The sequence below is a fragment of the Phoxinus phoxinus genome (genome assembly GCF_949152265.1).
Source record: "Phoxinus phoxinus genome assembly, chromosome: 19".
NCBI lineage: Eukaryota > Metazoa > Chordata > Actinopteri > Cypriniformes > Leuciscidae > Phoxinus > Phoxinus phoxinus.
The window spans coordinates 10,635,254-10,657,985 of NC_136894.1; the positions used below are offsets into that span (position 1 = coordinate 10,635,254).

A 22,732-nucleotide genomic window follows, 5' to 3' on the forward strand; every position below is an offset into this window, starting at 1 on the left:
GCTTGTAATTTCCAAATAAATTACATTTAAGAATGCAAAAAGAATTGCAAAATTTTTACCAAATATACAAACCTTTCATAAATGATCATCCAATGATTATGGAAGCTTGTTTCCACCACTGAATAAAAAATAAAAAAGGTATTTAAGATATTTTATCACAACACGAGAAAAAAAGTCAGATTTGCGAATTTATAGCTCACAATTCGGACTTTATTTCTTGCAATTGCAAGTTTATATCCTGCAATTCTTACTTTATAACTCGCAATTGCAAGTTTAGCGCTCACAATTCTGCGAAAAAAGTCAGAATTGTGAGATAAAAAGTAGCAATTATCTTTTTATTTTTTTATTTAAATAAATAATAATCTAATTTAAATATCAACAATGCACATTTGATCACTTCTTCACTATAGTAGATGAAAATCATAAACAAAAACTCTTTGTAACAAATATTTTCTTCAGTAATTTGGTTGAAAAGATCAACAGCGGTCACATTAAAAAAAAGTAACATGGTCCTGTTTCATGTTGACTTTAAATTCCTTCGAATTTAGAATAATAAGAAATGTACTTTTTGACAGTTTAAGCAAACTATACGCAAGACCAGATCTGTCTGATGGTCTACTCTATATCGTCCTTATCGGCTAGTCTCCCGGGCAAACTGAATAAGTCATTGCGTGTCAAGAATGAAGACTGGGAATGGAGGTCAGAGATCTAGAAAACATTGATTCCCTCAGCTATTGGTCATTTGGGACTCTACATGATCTGAGTTCAATACAATGACACTGCAACAGTTCGACATTAATGAGGTCACAGACTGTAATTTTTCAAGGACGTGAATTAGACTGTTAGTATCTGATCTGAAGAACAAAACCTCCCATTATTCTTAAAACCAACCTATATGGGTACACAATGAGCAGTGGTATTGAAATAGACCCATCTATTGTTTTTAAACGCATAGAAGAATGTAAAAGCAAAGTTAAGACTTCTATTACTCTGAGGACATGAGGCTCCAGGTTGGCTCGCCATTCATATTCAGAAGCTCTCAATGTTGGGATGGATTGCACCATTAATCAAGCGTGTTGAAAGCCACCTGAAGGTATCTCAGAACAATTAAACAATTCCGCATTGGTGACCATCTCTGTCACCATGGCGACAGCCTAACGGACTGTCCTCTCACTCCGCAGCCGTCTACGAGTCATCCGCACCTTCGTTTTTCATTCCCACCAGAGGAGGAAAGCGTATATTTCTTCTTTAATGACTGCTAATTAACCTTGGCCATGGGGAAGAGAGCTCAGGCAGACTGCTGGGTGAAAAATGGCTCGTATCAATATTCTGTCTGAGCGGCTTACGCAGGAGAACAGAAGGTTGGGTGTGAGGACTGGCTTAAACCAGAGAGGACCGGCAACGTGTTTTCTGTTCAGACACGTACTGAGGTTTCGTGTCCTGTATTAACTGGCAGCACTTTTATTCAGATTATAATGATAATTTCATGTGAAATAGACACAAGTGCCGCAATGAACAGATGTGGGCTGTGTTTAGAGGGGAATTCTAGTGTACTGCTTACTGCACTTACTGCTTGCTTTCCAATTTATGGAAAATATGTCCGTTTCAAATGGTGAAGAATGAGATGTTAAAAACCACAGCTGGTTCATTCATCACACTGGAAATGGAAGATCAATTCTTCATTCCTTGCAGTGTTTACACTGTGTTGAACATGTCTGGGTTGTATTTTACCCCGAAATCTATAGAAAGAAATACGAAATGTATAATATCTTATTATTTAACCTATTTTTTAAAAGGGTTTCTTTCAAATTCAAGCACATTTACCCTGAAGTGTGAATAAAATTAATGATTTTTTTTGTGTTAATGCTACCATTCAATATTAAGTGTTAGGAAGATAAAAAAAAAAAAAAAAAAAAAAAAAAAACTTAAGCAAGGATGTGTTAAATTGATCAAAAAAGTGACAAAATAACATTTATAATGTTATAAGATATTTAATCTTCAAATAAATGCTGTTCTTTTGAACTTTCTATTAAAATAATTTTGGTTTCTACAAAATATTAAGCAGCACAACTGTTTTCAACATTGATAATATAAGAAACGTTTTTTGAGCAGCAATTAGCATTAAATGATTTCTGAAGGATTATGTGACACTGAAGCCTGGAGAAAAATGCAGCTGTCATCACAGGAATATTGCATTTTAAAATACATAAAAAAAAAAAAAAAAAAGTTATTTTAATTTGTAATATTTGACATTACAGTTTAACTGTATTTTTGTCTGTACAGTTTTAACTGACTACATTAAAAAAAAATATATATATATATTTTTAAAATCTTTCCAACCTAAACTTTTGAATGGTAGTGTGCATAATGGCAGCATTTTTTTTATACTGCCTTTAATTATCAATTAATTATTCCTATATTAAATTAAAATTGTGTCGCAATACATCAGGAAGCAATTGGGGTCAGAATCAGAATTTTGAGGGGGAAGGAAATCTTGACGGTCATGAAAAATGTTCATATGTATGTCAAATGATTTTGGGGTGAATTATGACCTGTACATCTTTAGATTAGAATCAGATGCGAACAGAAAATCAGCAAGGTAGTATGCTCTTCTGAACACAGCCATAATCGTACAAATCAGCTTACTTCTGAAAGCCAGCAGTCGACTCTTATGACAGAGTGTCATATGATCAATATCCACATTTCACACGAGCAGTTTAAAACGATTTCAGAATGAGCAATGTATTCCCCTCCCGCAATCCAAGCTTATATTCTTTACCTCCAAAAGTCCTTTCAAAGAGAAATCTCCATAGAAAGAGAGCAAACGTCTGGATTTTAGAGAGACGGCTCATTTGCTACTTATTGAAGAGAATAATTCTCCAGTTAGTGACACTCGGGAGAGCTTTTGCAGGGTTGCGCAGTTGGAGAGATTTAGGAAATGTAATCACATTTTGTGCTCCTGTCATCAGTTAGAAAAGCTGGACGGGCTTCTGATGCTCGTCTCATGACGTCGACTAAAACACACAAACAGTGTCACAAATAGCTCAACTAATCGGAGATGCTTGACATGTACTTTCAAGGGGATGGTTCAAATTATGCCATCATTTACTCACCCTTATTTAGTTCCAAAGCCCATATTCGTTGAATATATATATCAAAAATATTTATCAAAATGTCCAAACTGCCTTTTCAATATAAATTAAAGTGGATGGGGACCAAAGACTGTATGGAAATGAGCAGCTTGGATATTCTGCTAGATTTCTCTTATTTTTCTTTCTTTTTGTTGTTGTTTTTCTACACAAGAAATAATTTCATATGGGTTTGAAACAGCATGAGCGTTAATTAATGAAAGAATTTTCATTTTTGGGTGAACTATCCCTTTAAGAACCAAATATATTCAATAGCCGCATAGCTGGCATAGTCTAAATGCTAAAAATAGCTTAATATTTCTCTCTCATTGTGGAGTAGAAAGAAAAATGTACTAGCTGACAGATATAAATTAAGTATTTTTTAAATATACATCCAATATACATAAATCATCCATTCGATTCACAAACTCTTGGGTACAAAGGGAGCAAAAGTTGTAGCAAATGTCTCCAAGGGATATTTCACCCCCAAAATGAAACTTTTGTAAAAAAAAAAAAATCAAATGGCTTCCTTTTTTCTGCAGAACACAGACAATATATTTTGGGGACTTTCTTCCTAATAACCGTCATATCTAATAAAACATATCCAAGAACATGCCAGTGTCACATTTTACCTCAAAATCTAAATAAAGAAATTAGACATGTATAATGTTTAGCTTATTCAAATATTTGTGTTTCGCATAAGAATGAAAGCCATATTTTTTTTTTTCATCATTTTTGGGTGAACAATCTCTAATTTACATTTGAAGCATCACAAGCGTCTTTGAAGACTGAGAATAAATAGTTCATCATAAAAAGTTCAGTCCCTGTTTAAAATCAGAAACAAAAATAGGCCCCACGTTAGTTACTATTTCTATCAGCCTGTCATTTAGCGCTGCATTGATGAGGAACAAACAGCCTTGGGTACAAGTGATATGTTTATGCTTATGTTAAGCTTTTGTGAATCAATGCATTGGCCCGTGTATGGACATGTGTATTGACAGTCTATGTGAAATCATGCTCAGATTTTCATCCCTTCACTCAGTCCACAGCATACAGTCACATATGATAACTTAAAGTGTCGAGGTTAAGATTATGCTACAGTAAGAGCGTTTCGAATGAGCATTTCTTGTACATAGTTCTGTGTTGTGGCAACGTATAGCGTTTCCAGTAAAGCACCCTGGAGGTCTACTGAAGGCAAAGCAGCGAGATCATGCCTTAAAGAACCCAAAATGAGCAAGATGAAGTCAGTAGACGTGACAGCTGGAGGTAAAGCGGTGCATAATGAACGTGACGAGAACATTCGTTCCACATATTTACTATAACGCATGGGGTTCAAAACAGAAGGAATGTTTCATGTAATCCATCGAGTCTGTTAACTGTTGTTCTTGAACAATGCTTCATGAGGGCTAGCATGTTTCTGCTGTTCTACACAGAATTATACAATTTATATGGGCATAAAATAGATAAATGTCTAATTATGTACAACCACAAAAAATAAAGGATCATGTATTTTCAATTAAGTGTCCGATTCTTTTTCATGTACATTTGGCAACTCACTGCTCTATATAATTTATTATTCATCATATTTTCAGTAAATAGTTTGTCACTTCTGTGCTGAAAAATAAGGATTTTTTTTCCATTATCAATTGATTTTTTTATTTATTATTATTAGCAGTGGTTTTATATTACCAAGAAACTATATATTTTTTTATGAAAGCTTTTTTATTTAATAGATTCTCTTTACAAAATAATTTTCTTTGAAAACAATTTTTTGAACAATGTATTTTTATATTAGCAAGAAATAGTTATATATTTTTTAATTAAAAGGCACACTATGCAAGATTTGTACCTTAACCCTCTGGGGCCGAATTGGGCGGTACCGCCCAAAATTGCATACTTTTACAAATGTGTAATTATCTTAAAAACTATTAATGATAGAGAGTCTTGTGCAGTCTTTTTTTGCCTTCTTCCTCAGATTCCGCTGAAAACAGCGATATCCAGTTTGTATTATATACACACATTTCGCTGTTGCGTAATACCACTGCATAAAAAGGCCAATGAAATCGATGTTGTTAGGCAGACTCCACCAATGGAAAAATTGCCGCTGGGAGGATTTTTTTTTTACCCAATCAGAGGAAGGTTACCATGACGTATTCTAGCTAATCAGAGGACTCTGTAGCCTTCAACATGTACAAACAAACTGCGTCGAGTGGAGAATGAGACAGAGAGCGAACGAAGCGGAGTATTACAGAGCGCACAGATCTATATGAGAATCAGAATAACTTCATAAATAGCACTTTTATGATGGCAAGCAGTAAAAGATTTACGGCAGAACAAGCTCTGGAACGATTACGGGAAAGTAAATCTGCCAGGTTGTGAGTGTGTCTGTTCTTCAGAGCAAGCAGTTCTCATTTAGTTCGGAGCAGACAGCTTTTTCACGCCTGGGACTGTTTGTAAAAAAAGTTCCTTATTTCATTGTTCTTTACATATTTGATTGAACAATTACAAATGTCTGTTAAGCAAAGGGTTTGAAAAATATATTTTTTTTGTTTAAGAACGGTTCACTATTGTTGTGAGAGGTGTGATTTTCAGTATTAATTAAATGACAAAAATCTAATTTTTGGTTTTGAAATTCTCTCGTTTATTGTACATTTTTTCACTCATACTTCCTGTATAAACATTACATGCATGCTTTATGTTAGCTTAGGGTCTTCTGAATCCATAGATACCAAAACACATGGTGTTCCATCTCCATTACATATGGTTTATAAGCCCAAATGTAAAAATAGAGAAAACGGACCAAAAAGGGCTTAGTCCCCATAGGGTTAATATAACAGCTTCGAAGTCATTTCAATGGTAAACGAACTCAAAGTAGCAATGACGAACTCAGCAATGCAGGTTTAAGAGGTGGCGCCCCGCCAAATCTCGCGAGAATCACGACTTGCTTTACGACACAACGTCACATACATCAACAACATATGAAGCAGCCTCTATGGAAGACACTAGCACGCATTTCAGACGTGAATCATGGCAGAGCGGACGAAGAAAACGAATAGGGGATCAGGCCGTGAATGCAGAGACGGCTCTTCTTGAGTGGTATTTACGACAGTAACGTTAAATACAAGTACTCCACAGCAACTCTAGGGGTCGCTGTATGACAAAAACTGCATAGTATGCCTTTAATAAGGTTTCTTAACAATGGTTTTCCTGTTTTTAATTTGCTAATTTTTTTTACATTTTCTTTTTCAAATTTCAATTGTATATTGTGTTACATTTGTATTTTTAGCAAAGAATTAATATTTTCTAGGAAGAGTTATATTTTAGGGTTATTTACATTTCTTCCATTGGCACGCGCACGCACGCACACACGCACGCATACATAAATACTAAACTAAGAAAAAGTGAAAAACTACACACACAAACTACAAACAAGGCAGATGTGCGAGACCGGCAGTTAAGTTGAGAGGTTTAGATAAAGGGGTTTAAGTGAATAATCAAGATTTAACCTGATAAAATAATTTAATTTCCTGTTATCCATGTTATATTTCATCTGCAACATCAAAGTGAACTTTTATGAAGATCTGTTTGGCCATTAACTTTTAATTGCATCATTATGCAAAAATATGAGGAGAGTTCTCCATTAAATTTTAATGACATGCGAATATGTCCCAAAGCTTGTCTACTCTTATGGTATAAAAGTACTTTTTCATTCACAAAAAGAGCACATACTTTTAGGGCGTGGAATATAGGCGAACTGGGACTCACACATGAGTACTCTGAATTCAGACATAAGCTATTTCTTAAGTCACATACTGTTTTTGCCTACTAAATAGTAAGGAAGTATGCGATTTCAGATGCAGCCAATGTATGAGGTCAGTTCTCCTCAAGTTGTCGGATATAGTTCATCACATTAACTATGTGGTTGAAACGTTAATATGTGTAATATGTTCAAAGTGCCCAAAGACATTTTTGTCTTCATTTTAAAGAGTGTATCCACTGTATTATCCCCAAATTAACAATCAAATCTTGATTGTTTAATTATGGACTTCCTCCATGTTTCTTCCGATGACAGGCTGTATTTAAGACATCACGGACTAATGAAGTAATAACACTTAACGGTTTAAAAAAAAATTGTTTTATGGTAATTGAAACAAATTCACTATGCACCCCAGCTAATACAGCGCTACAGAAAACGATCTGAATGGAAAGAAATACCCACGCGGTGTAAATTAAAGACCTTCAGCAGGAACCTTTCAGATCAGAGCAATTCATCTGGGTCAAATGCACACAAAGGATAGCAGTTAGATCGAAATTACCGAGCATCTGAGCAGTGAATTATAAAAAATGGCTTCTAAGGTAAAAAATAAAGTAAAACGTAATGGGCCGCACATTCTGAACTGACTCACTGTGATCAAACCCATCCATCTTGTTCAACCTTGGTGTGTTTTAGTGTAGGCAAAATCCCATCAGCCATTCACAGACAGCGGTCCTGTGAATACAGATGCCTGTGCGCTCCGGACTTTCTGCCCTTTTGGTTTAATCTATTTTTACTGGCTGTAAAGCGTGAGCTTCATCCGTTCTGAACTAGAGACCTTGGCAAAATCGATGGCATTTCACCCACAATTCTCCTATTTATAGACAAGAGACAGAAAAAGAGAGAATTGCATCATATATGAACATTTCACATCATTTCGAGGGTCCGTTAGAGAATGAATGCAAATGAAGTTTGAGGGGAAAGTCCTCAGGGACAACAAGAGGCGAGCCGGCTTTTTGAAGCTCTGAGCCTCCCACACGTTTTTGTTGGAGGGTGTGTGTGTATGTGCGTCAAGGGTTCTCTGGAGCACTTTGCGTCACACGCTTCAACCCACATGCACACCTGACTCCACACATGCATGCCTTGCTTACAACCATAAGCAAGTAAACCGGTTTGGTTTGACTCTATAAGCTGAAGCAAAATGTACAGGAAAACCAATATCTTTCCATTCTTTTAGGTCAAACTATCCACGATGACAAACAAAAGCCCATGTAGGGCTGCTTAAGAAAAGCTTTCTTATGGGTTACAGAAATGTACAATATTATGAGCTATACTATATTAAATCAATACCCAGTGAGCTCTCAGTAAGACTTTCTTGGGATATGATTTACAGGTCTGAGGTTTTTGTAAAACCTCGTTTCACTTCCAATATATTGCCATCTAGGCAATAATAACTGTCAGACATGAGGAGTACAGGGATTTCTCATGCTGATTGTGTTTCGGTAAAGTAAAGATGGCACATCTCTCCGGAGGCATTTCAAACAGACACAGCTGCAGGTGCTCCACGTGTGTCAAGTGCATTTCGTGCCATCTGGGACAAATATAGAAAACGTGAAAAATTCACCCAATGCAAAAAAAAAAAAAAACACACACACACAGGACTTAAAGGGAGATGAAAAGCCAGAGAAATGTAGAAGGCAATGCTGCCCTCTTCTGGTGACTAAAAATGGTAGAAGAAAAGGAGTTCATTTTATTTTAGGACCAAATATAATTTAGTAATTATTAAATGTTAGAGAACCACATATTAATAAATGATAATAATAATGAAATACCCATAAGATTAATGAAAAACATTAAACGGCATAAATAACATAATATTAACACTTTTATTCGACTTTTTAGAGATATATTAAATGTTGGGGTGTTATAACAATCATACAATCCTGATTAAATAAAAAAATATACACATGTAAATACTGAAATATGACTCAAAGGCCTCAAAAGGCGTTGATGACATGCTGTACTGTGAATTTAACGCTGATTTCTGTTTCATCATTATTAAGAAACATTATGGTGATAAATTAATTTCAAAGCCGCAAACTACAGAGTTAGACTTTAAAGTAACACTACAGTGCACCTGAATAGGCATGATGTTATAGGTCATATGATACACATTTCTTTTCATACATGAAAACAATACTGACTCTGGTATCTACATACATTATTCTGTATACAATTCTATTGATAAAAATAAAGCATGTAAACTCAGGTAAGATATCGCTTTTTTTTTGTTGTTGCAAAAATAGACTCGTCTGCTATTGCTTTGGTGTGATGGACCAGATGATCGGGATGAGAAGGACCAGTGCGCCGCCATTTCAACTGAACGCAGATTCCCGGACCTTCTTTCTCCCACATACCTATCTGTGCTCAGAGGCTGGAGAGCTCATCGGCGTTTGGTGTGTTTCCATTGGTCTTGTCCCATTCGGTCTCAGAGTTCCAGTCCTGAGGCATCACCCCAATGTCCAGGACCTGGGGGTTAGTACGAGACTCAGCGAGTCTATGGGGAAAGAGACAGAAGAATGCAAACTGAAAAAAACTGAAACTCTACAGTGATGCACAGTATATCAGCAGGTTTGATTAACATATGGGCAATTCCATGCAAATGTCAACCTTACCATGGAATTTTTTTTTTTTTAAATAATAAAATAAAACCCGATTTAGTTACATCCATAATGCTGAAATTGCCCACATGTGCCTAAGGTTTCATTAAAAGCCATGTTTGGTTGATAACTATGTTATTTACTATCCTAACAACTGGTATGGTCTCATTTGTAGAGTTAGAAGCCATGCAATACAACAATGTAATGTTCAGGGATAAAACATAAACTGGATGAAAAAGACAAACTGAAAAAACACAAAATCTGTCCTGCAAATTGCATTTAAATATGGATCATTGCAGAACCCTGCCGTCAAATTCACAATTAGATCAGTCTGTTAGGTCAGTACCAGGCCAGGCCAGGACGCTAATTTAGTTGAGTTGATCAGTGAAAGTTGACAGGGTTCTGAAGACAACAGGGGAGGGGAATGATGTTACAGACTGACAGATATGGCTTGGGTTGGACATTAGGTACAGGACTTGACCTGGACTTGTTACCTGGAGAGTACTCATAGCTATCCAAACTGCAGCTAGGAACAAAGAGAGAGCACAACAATCAAGGGCTTGAGAGCTACAGGATGTTTCTCGGTTCCTAATTCTATTCTGATGAAGGCGACAATAGATTAATCAACCAATTTAGCTGAATTTGATTAATCTCCACATTCATTTTTTAAGAAGACACGAGAGGCTAAATACAGCATTGGCTGCTTCACCCCTGAACATGATGCTATTCAATATAGAAGCTTACATCTTCTCAAACTGATAAATATCCCTCAGACAACACAACTTCCTCTGATGCAAGATTCGAAGAAATACCAAGTAATAAATGACTAAAGTATAAAAAAATAAAAATACTACTACTACTGCTAATAATAAGCACATTTATTATATACATTTTTATATAAATTTACTTTATTCACAGCTCCTTTTTTCAAATTAAAATGAATATACCCAGTTCTACAAACATAATAGGGAATATGTAAATAAAAGAAATGTATATCATGCACGTGTATATAATAATAATTATAATTAGTAGTAGTAATACTAGTATCGTCGTCATCATTTTTGTTATTTACATGCATTATATACACATTTAATTTATTCTAATTCATGTACCGTAATCAGTTCTACAAACATTATATTATTATTATTATTATCATCATTATATACACATTTATTTTATTCTAATTCATGTGATCAGTTCTACAAACACTATATTATTATCATCATTATAAACATGTATTATATACAGTGCATTAAAGTATTTTCTTATTTAAATAAAGTCTTAATTATGCATTGCTACTATTGCAAGTCTGACAAAAGTAGACATGGACAAAAAGAAAAGATAATATATATATATACACAAGTTGTTAAATAAACATCTAAGCATTCCATGTTCAGCCTGTCTGACAATGGAAGACTTTGTACACAAATATTCAGGTCAGGTTTGTCATCTATATGCCATCAGAAAGAAATCATTGAAGGCCACCTCTACATTTGCAGGGTCAATAATACCCTGCCAAACTACTGGTATAGCTTGGTTCTGTGGAGAATAAACAAATAAAATGAGAAAATCTGTCTCATGAGACCCCAGTGTGGGAAAAATGCCTTTGCTCAATTGCTCTGGATGATTAATCAAAGCCCAAGAAGTTATGCGGAGCAAACGATAGGAAAATTTCAAATGGTTCCAAGAATCTTTAAGACCAAACACAGAACGATTGTAGTTGAGATCATTTTGATGTGCGAGAGGTTATCAGCATGCTTTTTACACGCAGCTCCCTTCTCAAGGATTTGTCCTTCCTGTCCCTTACTGAAGAGAGATAGAAAGGAGATTCAGACGAAACAGAAGCTTGAAAAAGGAGATAAGAACAGCTCTGGGTGCCTCATACCTTGAAAAAGCCTCTTCCAGACCATCATCAGTCTCCTAAAAAGAGCAGAAAAATTATATTCGGATTTTAAGACGACAAGTAAAGATAATGGTCGCCAGTCACTCAAGAGAGAAAAGCACGTTCATAAGTGGACAAGATCTTACCCATTGGGTGGTGGTGGTGTTGTTGTTGGGTTCGGTGGGGTTGTCCACATTTTCCACTGCAGAGGAGTAAACTTCAATGTCCAACAAGTTCTCTGCAGCTACAGCTAAAAAAAACAAGACAGCCCATTCATATTAAAGCTTAAAAGGGATAGTTTCTCACACAAAAAGGAGAGTAGAGAAGGAGGCAGAGTTTAAGGAGTCAGTACCTCCTGCTTTCAGGCTGGTCAGGCTGACCGATCCCTCTGACGGTGAACTGTTGGACGTTTCTCCGGCTGAGTCCCATTTCACACTATGCTCTCTCTCTGAAAGCAGAGCAACAGTAGATCATGAATAATCCTGCTTTAACAAACTAAATAAGTTCATATAAATTCAAACAAATACATTACTTTTCTTGGTGCTTTCACTGAGCACTGGGTTCCAGGTTCTTTGCATTCTTACTAAACAAAGTTTCTAAAATTGTGTGACAAGTACAAAATATGCAAGGATTTTTTTTGGAAGGTGAATTATTAACTGGTTCCTGTTTTCCAAATACAAAAAAAAGGTACATAATTCTGTGTGCATCCATCTCTCCCACAACAAGAAAAGGCAAACGAGCAATGTTCTGACTGCCATTATCAATCACAACAGCATCAATGCCCTTGAAGACCCTATCAAGAGTGCAAATCTTTCAAAACATGAAGTGACAAATTAATTTCACTTGTGGCATATGATTCTCTGCAGCAGTTATACATGACCTCCATATTGTTTTGAGGAGAGATATGAAACTCTGTACCTTCTTTGGCAACCTCCCAGAACTCGAAGGCCACTCTGAAGGCCTGAGCCACCGTGAGCGTGACCGCCTGGGCCTGAGGGAACACAACAGGACAACAGTGACTCAATCAGACAGACATAATATATACATTGGAGATAACAGTGGTTTGCAAACTGAAGGAAGTTTTAGCAATGTAAGAGAATATTATTTTCCTGTGTATTCAATCAATACCACTGATTACACCGGATTCATTTTGTTAATCTACAGGAGCTACAGAGATTCTTACATAACTTTTCATCAGGAAAGATATTTTTTTACATATACATAATGTGTATGTACATCAATTGCAGTATTGCATGTATTGAAAACAGACACTATAACTTAGAAGTATGGAGATGCAAGTTATCCGAGGCACTCAAACGCAATACCTCAGATAACTACCGAGCACAGGCCCCTTTCTTCTATCACACTCTTGGTATATCAAGACTCAGATTAGGGATGCTCATATTGACCGTTTTTTTTAAAGTAAAAAAATATATATATATTTTATTCGCTTTTTTTTGTTGTTGTTGTTTGTTTGCTGCATGGTTAAAAACAATAGTATATAGCCTATATTTGTTAACTCACTCACGGGGTGCGTCGACACGCACCTAAGACATATTTCGTTGAGCAAGCTAAATGAAGCAAGCGAAAAGAAGTAGCCTACTGTGTGGGACCATTTCGACAGAAAGGGCGACGAAGTTACTTGCAAAATATGCTATGCGGTATTAAAATAAAGCAGTAGTGCAAGTACAATGCAATAGGCTATCACATGCGAAAGCAAACATTCATCCACACGCAAATGAAAGGCGCTTTCCGAAGTTGGCCACTCTAGCGATACGCTATCTCTGTATTCCCGGACATCTGAGCCATCGGAGACCCAGACTAAACCCACATCATGTAGACATGTTACTTAAAAAAAAAAAAAAGAACTAGACAAGCTGTGGATTGAGGTTTTTTTCAAAGCTTCAACCTGATTCAGTGTTTTCTTGTCATCTTAATTTGTTAATTATTTAATTTAAAAAAAAATTTTTTAGTGTAGGCCTATTTTAGTTTTTTTATATATTTTATTTCAGTTTTTCTCTGTTGTCAATGTCAGAAATGCTGCAGGTGCGTGATCATTTGATGTGAATCCAGGTTCTGTTGTTGATCTGTTCTGCATGCTGCTGATTGCACGTTAAAATAAACCCGTGATCATTTTTTTTTTTTTTTAACGGGTCACAGACACAGACACTAGTTAATTTTATTTAATGCCAATTCAATATTATAATCTTATCAGTTAACGGTTAATAATCGGATAACGAGCGGCGGTTGTCGGTCGGGAAAATTAACCGAAATGAGCATCCCTGACTCAGATATATTGACCCTTTTATCGCTTTTTTGTCTCTCTCTCTGATGTTTCATGTTATAATCTGCAAATGCAGCGAGAAACAACTTGTAGGCCTGGGAAGATTCTAGGGAATCAGATCAAATGTTTCCAATTAAAAATATTTACCTACGTCAGGTGGAAATATTATGGGATGTCGAGGAAGACCATTCAAATCGTCAAGCTTTTATTATGTTGGAATACAAATACAGTACATCGTACAAACAAAAATTGGGTAAAAAATTTTTTTATATACTTGAATGATTTATAGTTATCACTTTTCTCAAATTGTATGAAGTCTTGGAATAACTTCATCACCAAAGCGTGTCGCAGTGCATTCTGGAAGAATACTTTCTCTGAAGAATACAAATAAATCAATGCATCTCTGAAATCTCCCAGCTTTCTGAACAGCCTTCACATGTTGCCCATGTAGGAAAAGATTTTGCATCTAAACCTCAACCGGCATGTTAACATGATTTTGGATCATTGTGATATGCTGAGAAGAACAGCATGTCATTCAACAGAGAGAAAGTGCTATTCTGAAAAACTGTCCTCCATGCTTAGTTTGACTCCTTTTGTTCCAGTCAGAAGTCTTTGTGTTGATGGAAAGATTCACAGCTTTCATAAGGAAAGCGTCACGCACTCACCACTTTACGTTTGGCACAGAGGAACGCGTGGCACTCCAGTGTCTCATTCTGTTGGTTCTGGGAGATGAAAGCAAACACTTTGTCATGCATCTTGTCAGCTGTGCAGTATGATATCCTGGGAGAAAGGGTCACAAAACAGACGAGCGTTAAGGACTTGCAGTCAGGTTTGAGTAAATACAAAATGATGATGAGTTGCAGGGATATGGATATGGAGCAGACGCAGACTGCGTTGAAACTTCAATGACTGTTTTTTTTTGGTCTAATATATGATGAAAAATACAGTCAAAACAGTAATATGAAATATTACTCGTTTAAAACAACTTATTCAAATTTTAATATGTTTTTATAATGTAATTTATTCCTGGGATGGCGAAGCTGAATTTTCAGCATCATTACTGAAGTATTTAGTGTCACATGATTCTTAAACAAATTGCTCTAGAAACATTTCTTATTATTATCATCAATGTTGAAAAAATTTTTTTTTGGAAACCATGAAACTACCATTCAAAACTTTTCAAAAAAATATTTAGCAGCAAAAAGTTTTCAACTCATAATAAGAACCATTATCAATAATTGAGCACCATTTAATAATAGAGCACTAAATCAGCAAAAAAGCCTTTCAAATTGAAGTGTGTGTGTGTGTGTGTGTGTGTGTGTGTGTGTGTGTGTAAAGTAGGCTCAGCAAAACCACATTGAACTGCGAAGATGAGATTTATGTGGACTACTGCTGGTTTCCTGCAGTATGCTGTATTTCACATGTCTCTAGTGAGAAACTCTGAGGCGAGTGTGTGTGTGTATGGTAAAACACTGGATGGCAGGATAAATCATCTCCACTGTAGGTCAGACACACTCACTCCTGAGAAGAGGAAGCGTGCAGAGACCAATTCTTTCATACTCTAATGTGGTTCAGTGGCACAACAAGTGAATGTTTAACAGGCAGTTGAACATGAGAGAAGTAGTTGAGCTGAGGTGTGTAGAGTTCACCTGTATATGGAAATGTTCTCGATCAGCTGGTTAGACACACTATCGCACAAGATGATTCCCTGAGGAGACACTTTCAGGGCCACTTTAGGCATTTTCTTCCCACTGGCTTTGGCCTAACAAATGAATAAATATGAAAACATTTTTAATATTGCTGCTTGTCCGTAGTCTACGCAATTGACTTGTCTGTGCAGAACTTGATTCTAGGCGGTTCTGTATGATAACTATGGGGTTTCTAAGTGTTTTAGCTTGTTGTCATGGAGTTGCTAGGGTATTCTGGGTGATTTCTAGGAAGTTGCTATATGGTTTATAGGCTATGAGCCAGGGCCTTGCTATGCAGTTGCTAACATTTTCTGAGTGTCTTTAATGTGTTATGCAGTTGCTAGGGTATTCCAGGTGATTGCCAGGGTGTTGCTATGTGGTTGCTATAGACGGTCACAATTATATTATGGTCTTTAGATATTCTAATATCTTCATATACAAGATATGACAAATCAACTCACCGTGGCAACAATCCTCTTGACAGCAGCAGCTGAGAGGTCCTCGCCTTTGGGTTGGTCCACCAGAGTCATCCCCAGATGACGAAGGTTAAAGGTCATTCCCTCGAGAAGAGTCTCTCGTGTGTCAGTCCAATTCTCAGGGAGCTCTGCATGAAGAAGAAAAAAATACAAACAGAGTGAAGAGTTTATGAGGCAAAGCTGAATAGCTACAAAAACATTTACACATGTGGGTTAAACCAAGTCAGCACAGATAAACAGAAAACAACTTCAACCAAAGTGCACACAAGAGAATTGCGCTGCAGAGGTCATGAACAGTTATGAAATATTAAAGAAGAAAAAACAGTGCATGAGTAAATATTTGTTGGAATCAACCTTTGCTCAAGAGACTAAAATATTCCAGGCCAAAAAAAAAAAACAGTTTGGATACAACTTTATTCCCAGGGCTGACTGAAAACAGACAAAGACAATCAAAGGCCTGGAGCAGCTCTAAAGAGATGGAAAGTTCTAGAAATTAAACGTGTCTTTCTTGAACCGGTGTTTTTGGAATAGTGTCTTTTCTCAGCTCATCATCACTAAAAACAACGTGAAAGAACTGGACAAGGCCTTCACAAAGCGCAGCTCGAACCCCTGAACACTTCTGGAATAAAACAATTGAGCTAGGTTGACTAAAATAAATGCATATTGTATTAGTAGTGGTATTTTCAGACAATAAATTGTAATTTTGCAAGTGGAGCATTGGTTCTTTGCTTTCAAGCTTGTGTTTTGTATACTCCGTTATTGATGCCAAGAAAAAATAAATGTTAATATATAAAATGTAAATGTGATTACAGCGCCTGTGAAACTCCAACACTCCTGCCTTCACAATCTGCATAAATTCCCAATGATTACAACACACATTAAGCCGTTTCGGCTATCCATTAACACAGATGCACACAAATAAACGCTCATTATTTCTGTTGAGAACTCACATGTTTGGCTCTAGGAACACTACCGGTGGCTCACCTGATCGCTTTTGGGAGTGGAGCTATAACATTTCGAATTCAGAAAATCCCCATAGATCAATTATAGGAATTACAACACAAAGGCAACAAGCCAAAACAGACAAGACATTTTTCATTTAGTAAGATTTGTTCAACACAGGTATTCAAGGTATTTTAAGTTCACCTTAGTGTTATTTTTCTATAGGTTCCTAATAAATTGTATAAACCACCTATATGTTATTTATATGTAAGAAAAGGCAATTCCTGCATCTCATTTACTTTGGTCTGAACAAGCCACTGGTCTGTTAAACCTCTTAAACACCTAACCATTAAACAACCGTATGACCAATTCAACGAATCATACACATATTTACAGGAATCACAATCACAGGAAACAGTGAATCATAGTCTCAGAAAGTTATTGTTAATTCTTGTGTACAGCCAACAGAAAACAAAGATGACTGAAGAATGTCATGATGACAAGGGCAACATTTAAAGCTCTAATGTGGCATTTCATTTATAAACAGAACCAGCCACACCAAGGATGATCGAATCATTACAAAGAAGCTGAAAGGCTGACAAATGATTTAAAGACACAACAGAATCTATCTATATCATTACTTTGCCCACAGCTCCAGAAATAACATATCATGCTGAAATTATTGATGATGCCCAACAACCCCAGCATAAAAACCAGGGTAATTCATAGACGTGGAGAAATGGAAAAGGGCGTAATAATACAGCTCTAGTGACATACTGATTAGTGACACACCCAAGGGCCCTTAATCACAGGGGGAAACACTACTTTGTCTTAACCATGATCCTGGAGAAACATCCATGGGTGGAGTGACCCAAACCACTGGTTGTCTCCAAGCTTCAAAAACTGAACTGGCTTTTTAGGCCAGATATGACTTCTGACTTGAAGTCATGGTAAGGTTGGGAGTTATTTCAATCTCGGTCAGATAGAGAGGAAAGAATGTCCTTTGTTTATTTTTCAAAATGGAAAAATAAACAGCACTCTTAAGAATCAGGAAATCATTCTTTCTTAAAGAGACAAGTGCAGATAAAAGTAGATGACCCAAGTGATAGGAACATGTTAATGAGAACATTGAGATGACATATTTATCATGTGTATTCTTCTAGTGTGAATTGCAAAACAACTAAACTGACCATATCAAACTTCAATGGGATAATGATGGCTTTGTGGAAAAAAAAAAAAGAGCACATTTTAAAATGTTAAGGCTCCCTAATAACAAGTCTGAACTCATGCTTCTACTTCCACACGACTCCTCGTGAAACATGAAAGGTTAATATCTAATGCTTTTATCAAATGGACTGCCTGGAAAAGCCTCAACAGCTGCTGGACGTCTCCCTCACGCTCTGCGTCAGATTGACTCCCTTTTTAGTATGTGCAGGGCACCGACGAACACCAAAGATCCAGAGGCACGGGGCGATAAATCTCACCACTATAAAACACCATAAAAACTCTCTCTTCATTACAATGCAGCGATGTTTGCTGCAAGCTATGCACTTCTCTGTTGAGGCACATGACTTTGGAGCAGCAAGAAGGACATTTTTGATCACTCTGATGAGAAATGATCATAGGAGATAGCTGAATGAGAAGTTCAAGAGGAAGGAAAGTAATTATAAACTAGAACAAGGTGAATCGTTCTCAAATCTCCCCTTTAAAAGTTAAGATAAGCCCATTCATTTTGCTATCCTAACTGCATATAATTATATGGCTACTTTCAGTTGATCATCTGTATTTAGCTTTGGGCATTACATTTCTGACTATCAAATTTGTTAAGAAAATACATTAAGATGTATACAATGAATTGAATACACCCCTTCTTTCCATGTTTGTGTTAAATATTGATAGCATTAAACAATGAAAGAATCAACATGAACACAAAGATGTCAGTTCTGAAAACTAACCTCGACCCTATCTGTGAACCTGAATTTTTAGATTGTGACACACAAGATTAAAAGCACTTGTTTAAAGAAGGAACGAACTAGCAAAATGTAAAAGAGCAACAAAGTCAAATAAAAACTAAAAAGATCTTTGTTTGGATTCCAACAAAAAGGAGGTGAAGTCTGTATTGGAGCTAAAAGTAGGTCAGTAGATCAACAAAAGAATGTTAAACACACACATGCGTCTTATTCCCCATCACTCAGCCGTTGAGAGAACCAGCTATAAACACTGGTAACTTGCTGATGTTGGAAACTTTTACCATTCTGGCAAAGCCTGAGACTTTTCACTGAGACTGAATTGTGACCAAACACATAATATAACCGTGTACTTACAGACTTCTTGCATTCCAGGTCATGAAGATAAGCAGCTCTCGGCCAACAAACAGAGCTGCTTTTGTGGAGTCAAGACAGAATTAAAGGGGACCTGAAAATGCACAGCAAACTTTCTAATCCAACTAAAGAAAAAAAATGCACTTGTTAAGACCAAGTCAGCCCACTTCACCTGCTATCAAAGCTTAGTTCTGAGCTTGACAACTGCAACTTTGAAGTAGTATTTCTTTGTTGAAACAAACATGCTTTAGAATGTCTTGAATATACAGCAAACAAGTACATACTTGTAGTCCAGGATGGATGCGAAAGAGAAAGAAAATGATTTCAAATGCATTTCAAATAGCTTTGCATTGTTTATTTCACAAACCCGTTGTTGGCAACTTCTCATACAAGGTCCCTTGCTAATTAACCCTCAATAACCCACTGTACCAAAACTGTAAAACACTTGTTTAAATCAATTAAATGATTTATTTTCCCTAAGGGACAATTCTGACTGCATCACAGAAACACTTTCAGCAACAAACAAGCAGCCATTTCGAGTGTCACAGCTCTATAAAGTCACACCATTTCCCAGTGTTTTGGATCATAAAAAGGCTAAAAAAGAAAAGGTATTTTAAGTACTTGACCTGTAACCTTGATCTTTGAGTCTATGACTGTTCTCCTGTGATTGATAAGAGAGTAGGCCTATATGTCTCGCAAATATCAACCTTAACACACAATTCAAAAGTTTGGGTCATTAATACTTTTTATTTAGCAAGGATGCAATGAATTGATCAAAAGTGACACTAAAGACATGTTACAAACGATTTCTATTTTAATTCACCTTTGGCTAAGCCCCGCCCCCCTTAGTTACTGTTGCGGCGTCCGTCAACTTCATCTGGGCTCTGGTTTGGTATCAACATGGCTTATGCTGTGACGGCTCTTCCTGCTGGAATTTTATCAAACTTTAATAAAGCAGCAAATAAAGTGTCCGATAGAAGTAGGCAAAAGGGGCTGCAGTATGCGTTCGAAGGCTATATTCAAGACATACCGGTGAAACGCAGCAACAACAAGGCATCCAAATAGAGGCAAAAGCATAACGGTCAAAGTAAAAAAATTAACCACCGCATATCCTAATCGAGACGGAGGCTGGGACTAACAATATCAAGGAGCAACACTGTTCATGCAAAGCTGGGTAGGTCTCATTCACTTCTATAATCGTTATTACAAAGCAAACGGACTACGCAAGTATAAAGTTGTATTTATTAGCAGCGTGTGCTAGCGTATCAACAATTAGGGTAACGTTAGAGAACCGAAATCATAACCTAAACCAGCATAAAACTGTCTAACTAGTATAACTTCACAGTAAGGTTAAAAGCTAAATTTATCTTAGAGACAAAAGTGTGCTTGTTGATCCTTGAGGGGTTTCGCTGACTGTGAGGATCCAAAGTGTCCAACTGTGTCCACACAGTTTAATCCAAAGACGACACTTGTCAGAATTTGACTTCGGTTTTGGGAAGGGAAAAAAATGGACACCCCCCTCCAACCTCTCTGGGAAACGCATATCTGTGTTACAAATGCCCCAGACACAACGTTTAACCATATTTTTGATAAAACTACGATGGTAATAGCCTGCCGAGACCAAAAATATGAGACGCCTGTGTTAAAGTCAATGGAACGCTGTGAAAAAGTGTCGGACCTCTGTGGGAGCTCGTTCTTGGCTGCGCTGTGATTGGTCAATCTACATTCTAGGGCGTGGCTTAGCCAAAGGCGAATTGAGTACTGGATCAAATTCGGACTGAATGCAATGATTGGACGGACATTTTATGGTCATACACCTTCCAAAGGCGATGTATAAATATACACTACACACTAATATATATATATATATATACATATACATATATATATATATATATACACATACACACACACACACACACACACTTAGGCTGCTTAACTTAGTGATTGCTATTAGGATGTGAAGAGACCAGCATAACAAAAATTTCTGGAACAAATCGCATACCCTGCCTTTAATGGTTAATGGTTTTATTCAGACAATGAAGCCACACAGATTAATATTACAAATGATTTTCAATGTATCCTAATTAAACTTTAAAGACAGTCAGAGGAGCGCTCTGAGAAGAGCATACTGAAATTTCATTTTTTTTTTTGGCTGGAAGATTTATAAAGGTCAAAGCAACTGCACTGTGGGCCTCTGCATGTGCTTTTTCATTATGTATTACAGGAGGTCAGTGAGGTGTAGAAAAATCTCAGGATCTTTACAAAGTGTCAGAAAGCTGCTCTGAGATGAACATCCACATTCCAGCCTCCTGGTCTAAGGGAGTATGTACATGCATAGTGAATTATTAAGGGAAGGTTCACCCAAAAAAGAAAATTGTCATTTATTTACTCATCCTCAAGTTGTTCCAAACATGTATTAGTTTTATTCTTCGGTTGAACACAAAATAAGATTTTTTAAGAATGTAGTAACCAGACAGGCACACATTGACTCCCATAGTAGGAAAAAAAAATTCTTTAAAATGTCTTTTTTTTTGTTCAACAGAAGAAACTCACTCATACAGGTTTGGAACAACATGAAGGTGGGTAAATGATGACACGATTTTCAATTTTGGTTAACCAAAACATTTTTTGGTTTTACAGTGGTGAATGATATTGTGCAACCCCGCAAATATTCACTCCAAAACAAAATATGCATCAAAAGTGGCTCGCTAAAATAAAAGTATGGGTTTCTGAGGGCTAATGAAAAACATGCTAATCGTGTAGGTGACATACTCCACAACTCCAGCAAAAGCAATGTCTCAAAATCTAGACAGCGTATTTGGGAATTACAGCTGTATAGATAGGTAGCTCAACAGGTTTTGAGAAAAGGTCAACCACAAAACTTCTAGTTTCGTATGAAGATTCATGACGACAGCTGTAAAAATGCGTCTGTGTCGTTCATTAAACAGAATATTTAGATCAAATTGGAAGGTCCAATTAAAAACAAACACACACACACACACACACACACACACACACACACACACACACACACACACACACACACACACACACACACACACATAAATATTCACATCTAACTACTAGGCAAACTGCATCTTTTGATTGTACCGCTTTACTAGCGATGATTAAACGCTATTGACAAATCAAGTTCAGATGCTAACGGATGGACAACACAAGTTACGCGTGAAAACACCCCAAACAAAAAGTCTCGCTGTTGACACGAATAACGTTACTCACTTTGGTGTTTGCCTGAGCTCCAGGACTGTTTGGTCAGGCTTGGACTCCGAATAAAAGCCCTTCTGGCAGATTTCAGCACATCCATGACGAGGTTTTCAAGCGGAGAAGCGTCTTCAGGTGCTGCTGTTGGCCATGAACTACGTCTTCTCACTCTCAACTTTGTTGTTGCCGTTTCGATGCCGACATCTGTGGGAATACTTGAGTCCTCGCGTCTCCTGGGCGGTGTTTCATCCGTCAATCAAAATGACGTTCGAATTACGCGGCGCCCAGGTTCTGTTTCCATGGAAACGGAATTAAACAATCCATTCGAAAGCCTTCGGTGTGTGCTTTTTAAATAGCAGGCTAAAAAAATCA

General features: G+C 36.8%; 1 protein-coding gene across 2 annotated transcripts; it reads right to left on the reverse strand.

The window, feature by feature from the left end:
- Window positions 1–3,524: 3,524 nt before the first annotated feature.
- Window positions 3,525–22,677, reverse strand: ldlrap1a (low density lipoprotein receptor adaptor protein 1a). Of its 2 annotated transcripts, XM_079590865.1 has the most exons (10): window positions 22,379–22,661; window positions 15,858–16,000; window positions 15,358–15,470; window positions 14,374–14,488; window positions 12,343–12,415; window positions 11,777–11,872; window positions 11,571–11,674; window positions 11,428–11,462; window positions 10,037–10,068; window positions 9,067–9,439 (listed from the first exon to the last, which is right to left on the reverse strand). In XM_079590865.1, exons 1-10 carry the CDS (start codon window positions 22,461–22,463, stop codon window positions 9,393–9,395), a joined length of 843 nt encoding a protein of 280 aa, XP_079446991.1. In that variant the 5' UTR covers window positions 22,464–22,661; the 3' UTR covers window positions 9,067–9,392. The 2 variants fall into 2 exon arrangements, with proteins under 2 accessions (XP_079446990.1, XP_079446991.1); XM_079590864.1 differs by lacking the exon at window positions 10,037–10,068 and having other exon boundaries at window positions 3,525–9,439; window positions 22,379–22,677.
- Between the last annotated feature and the right edge of the window lie 55 nt (window positions 22,678–22,732).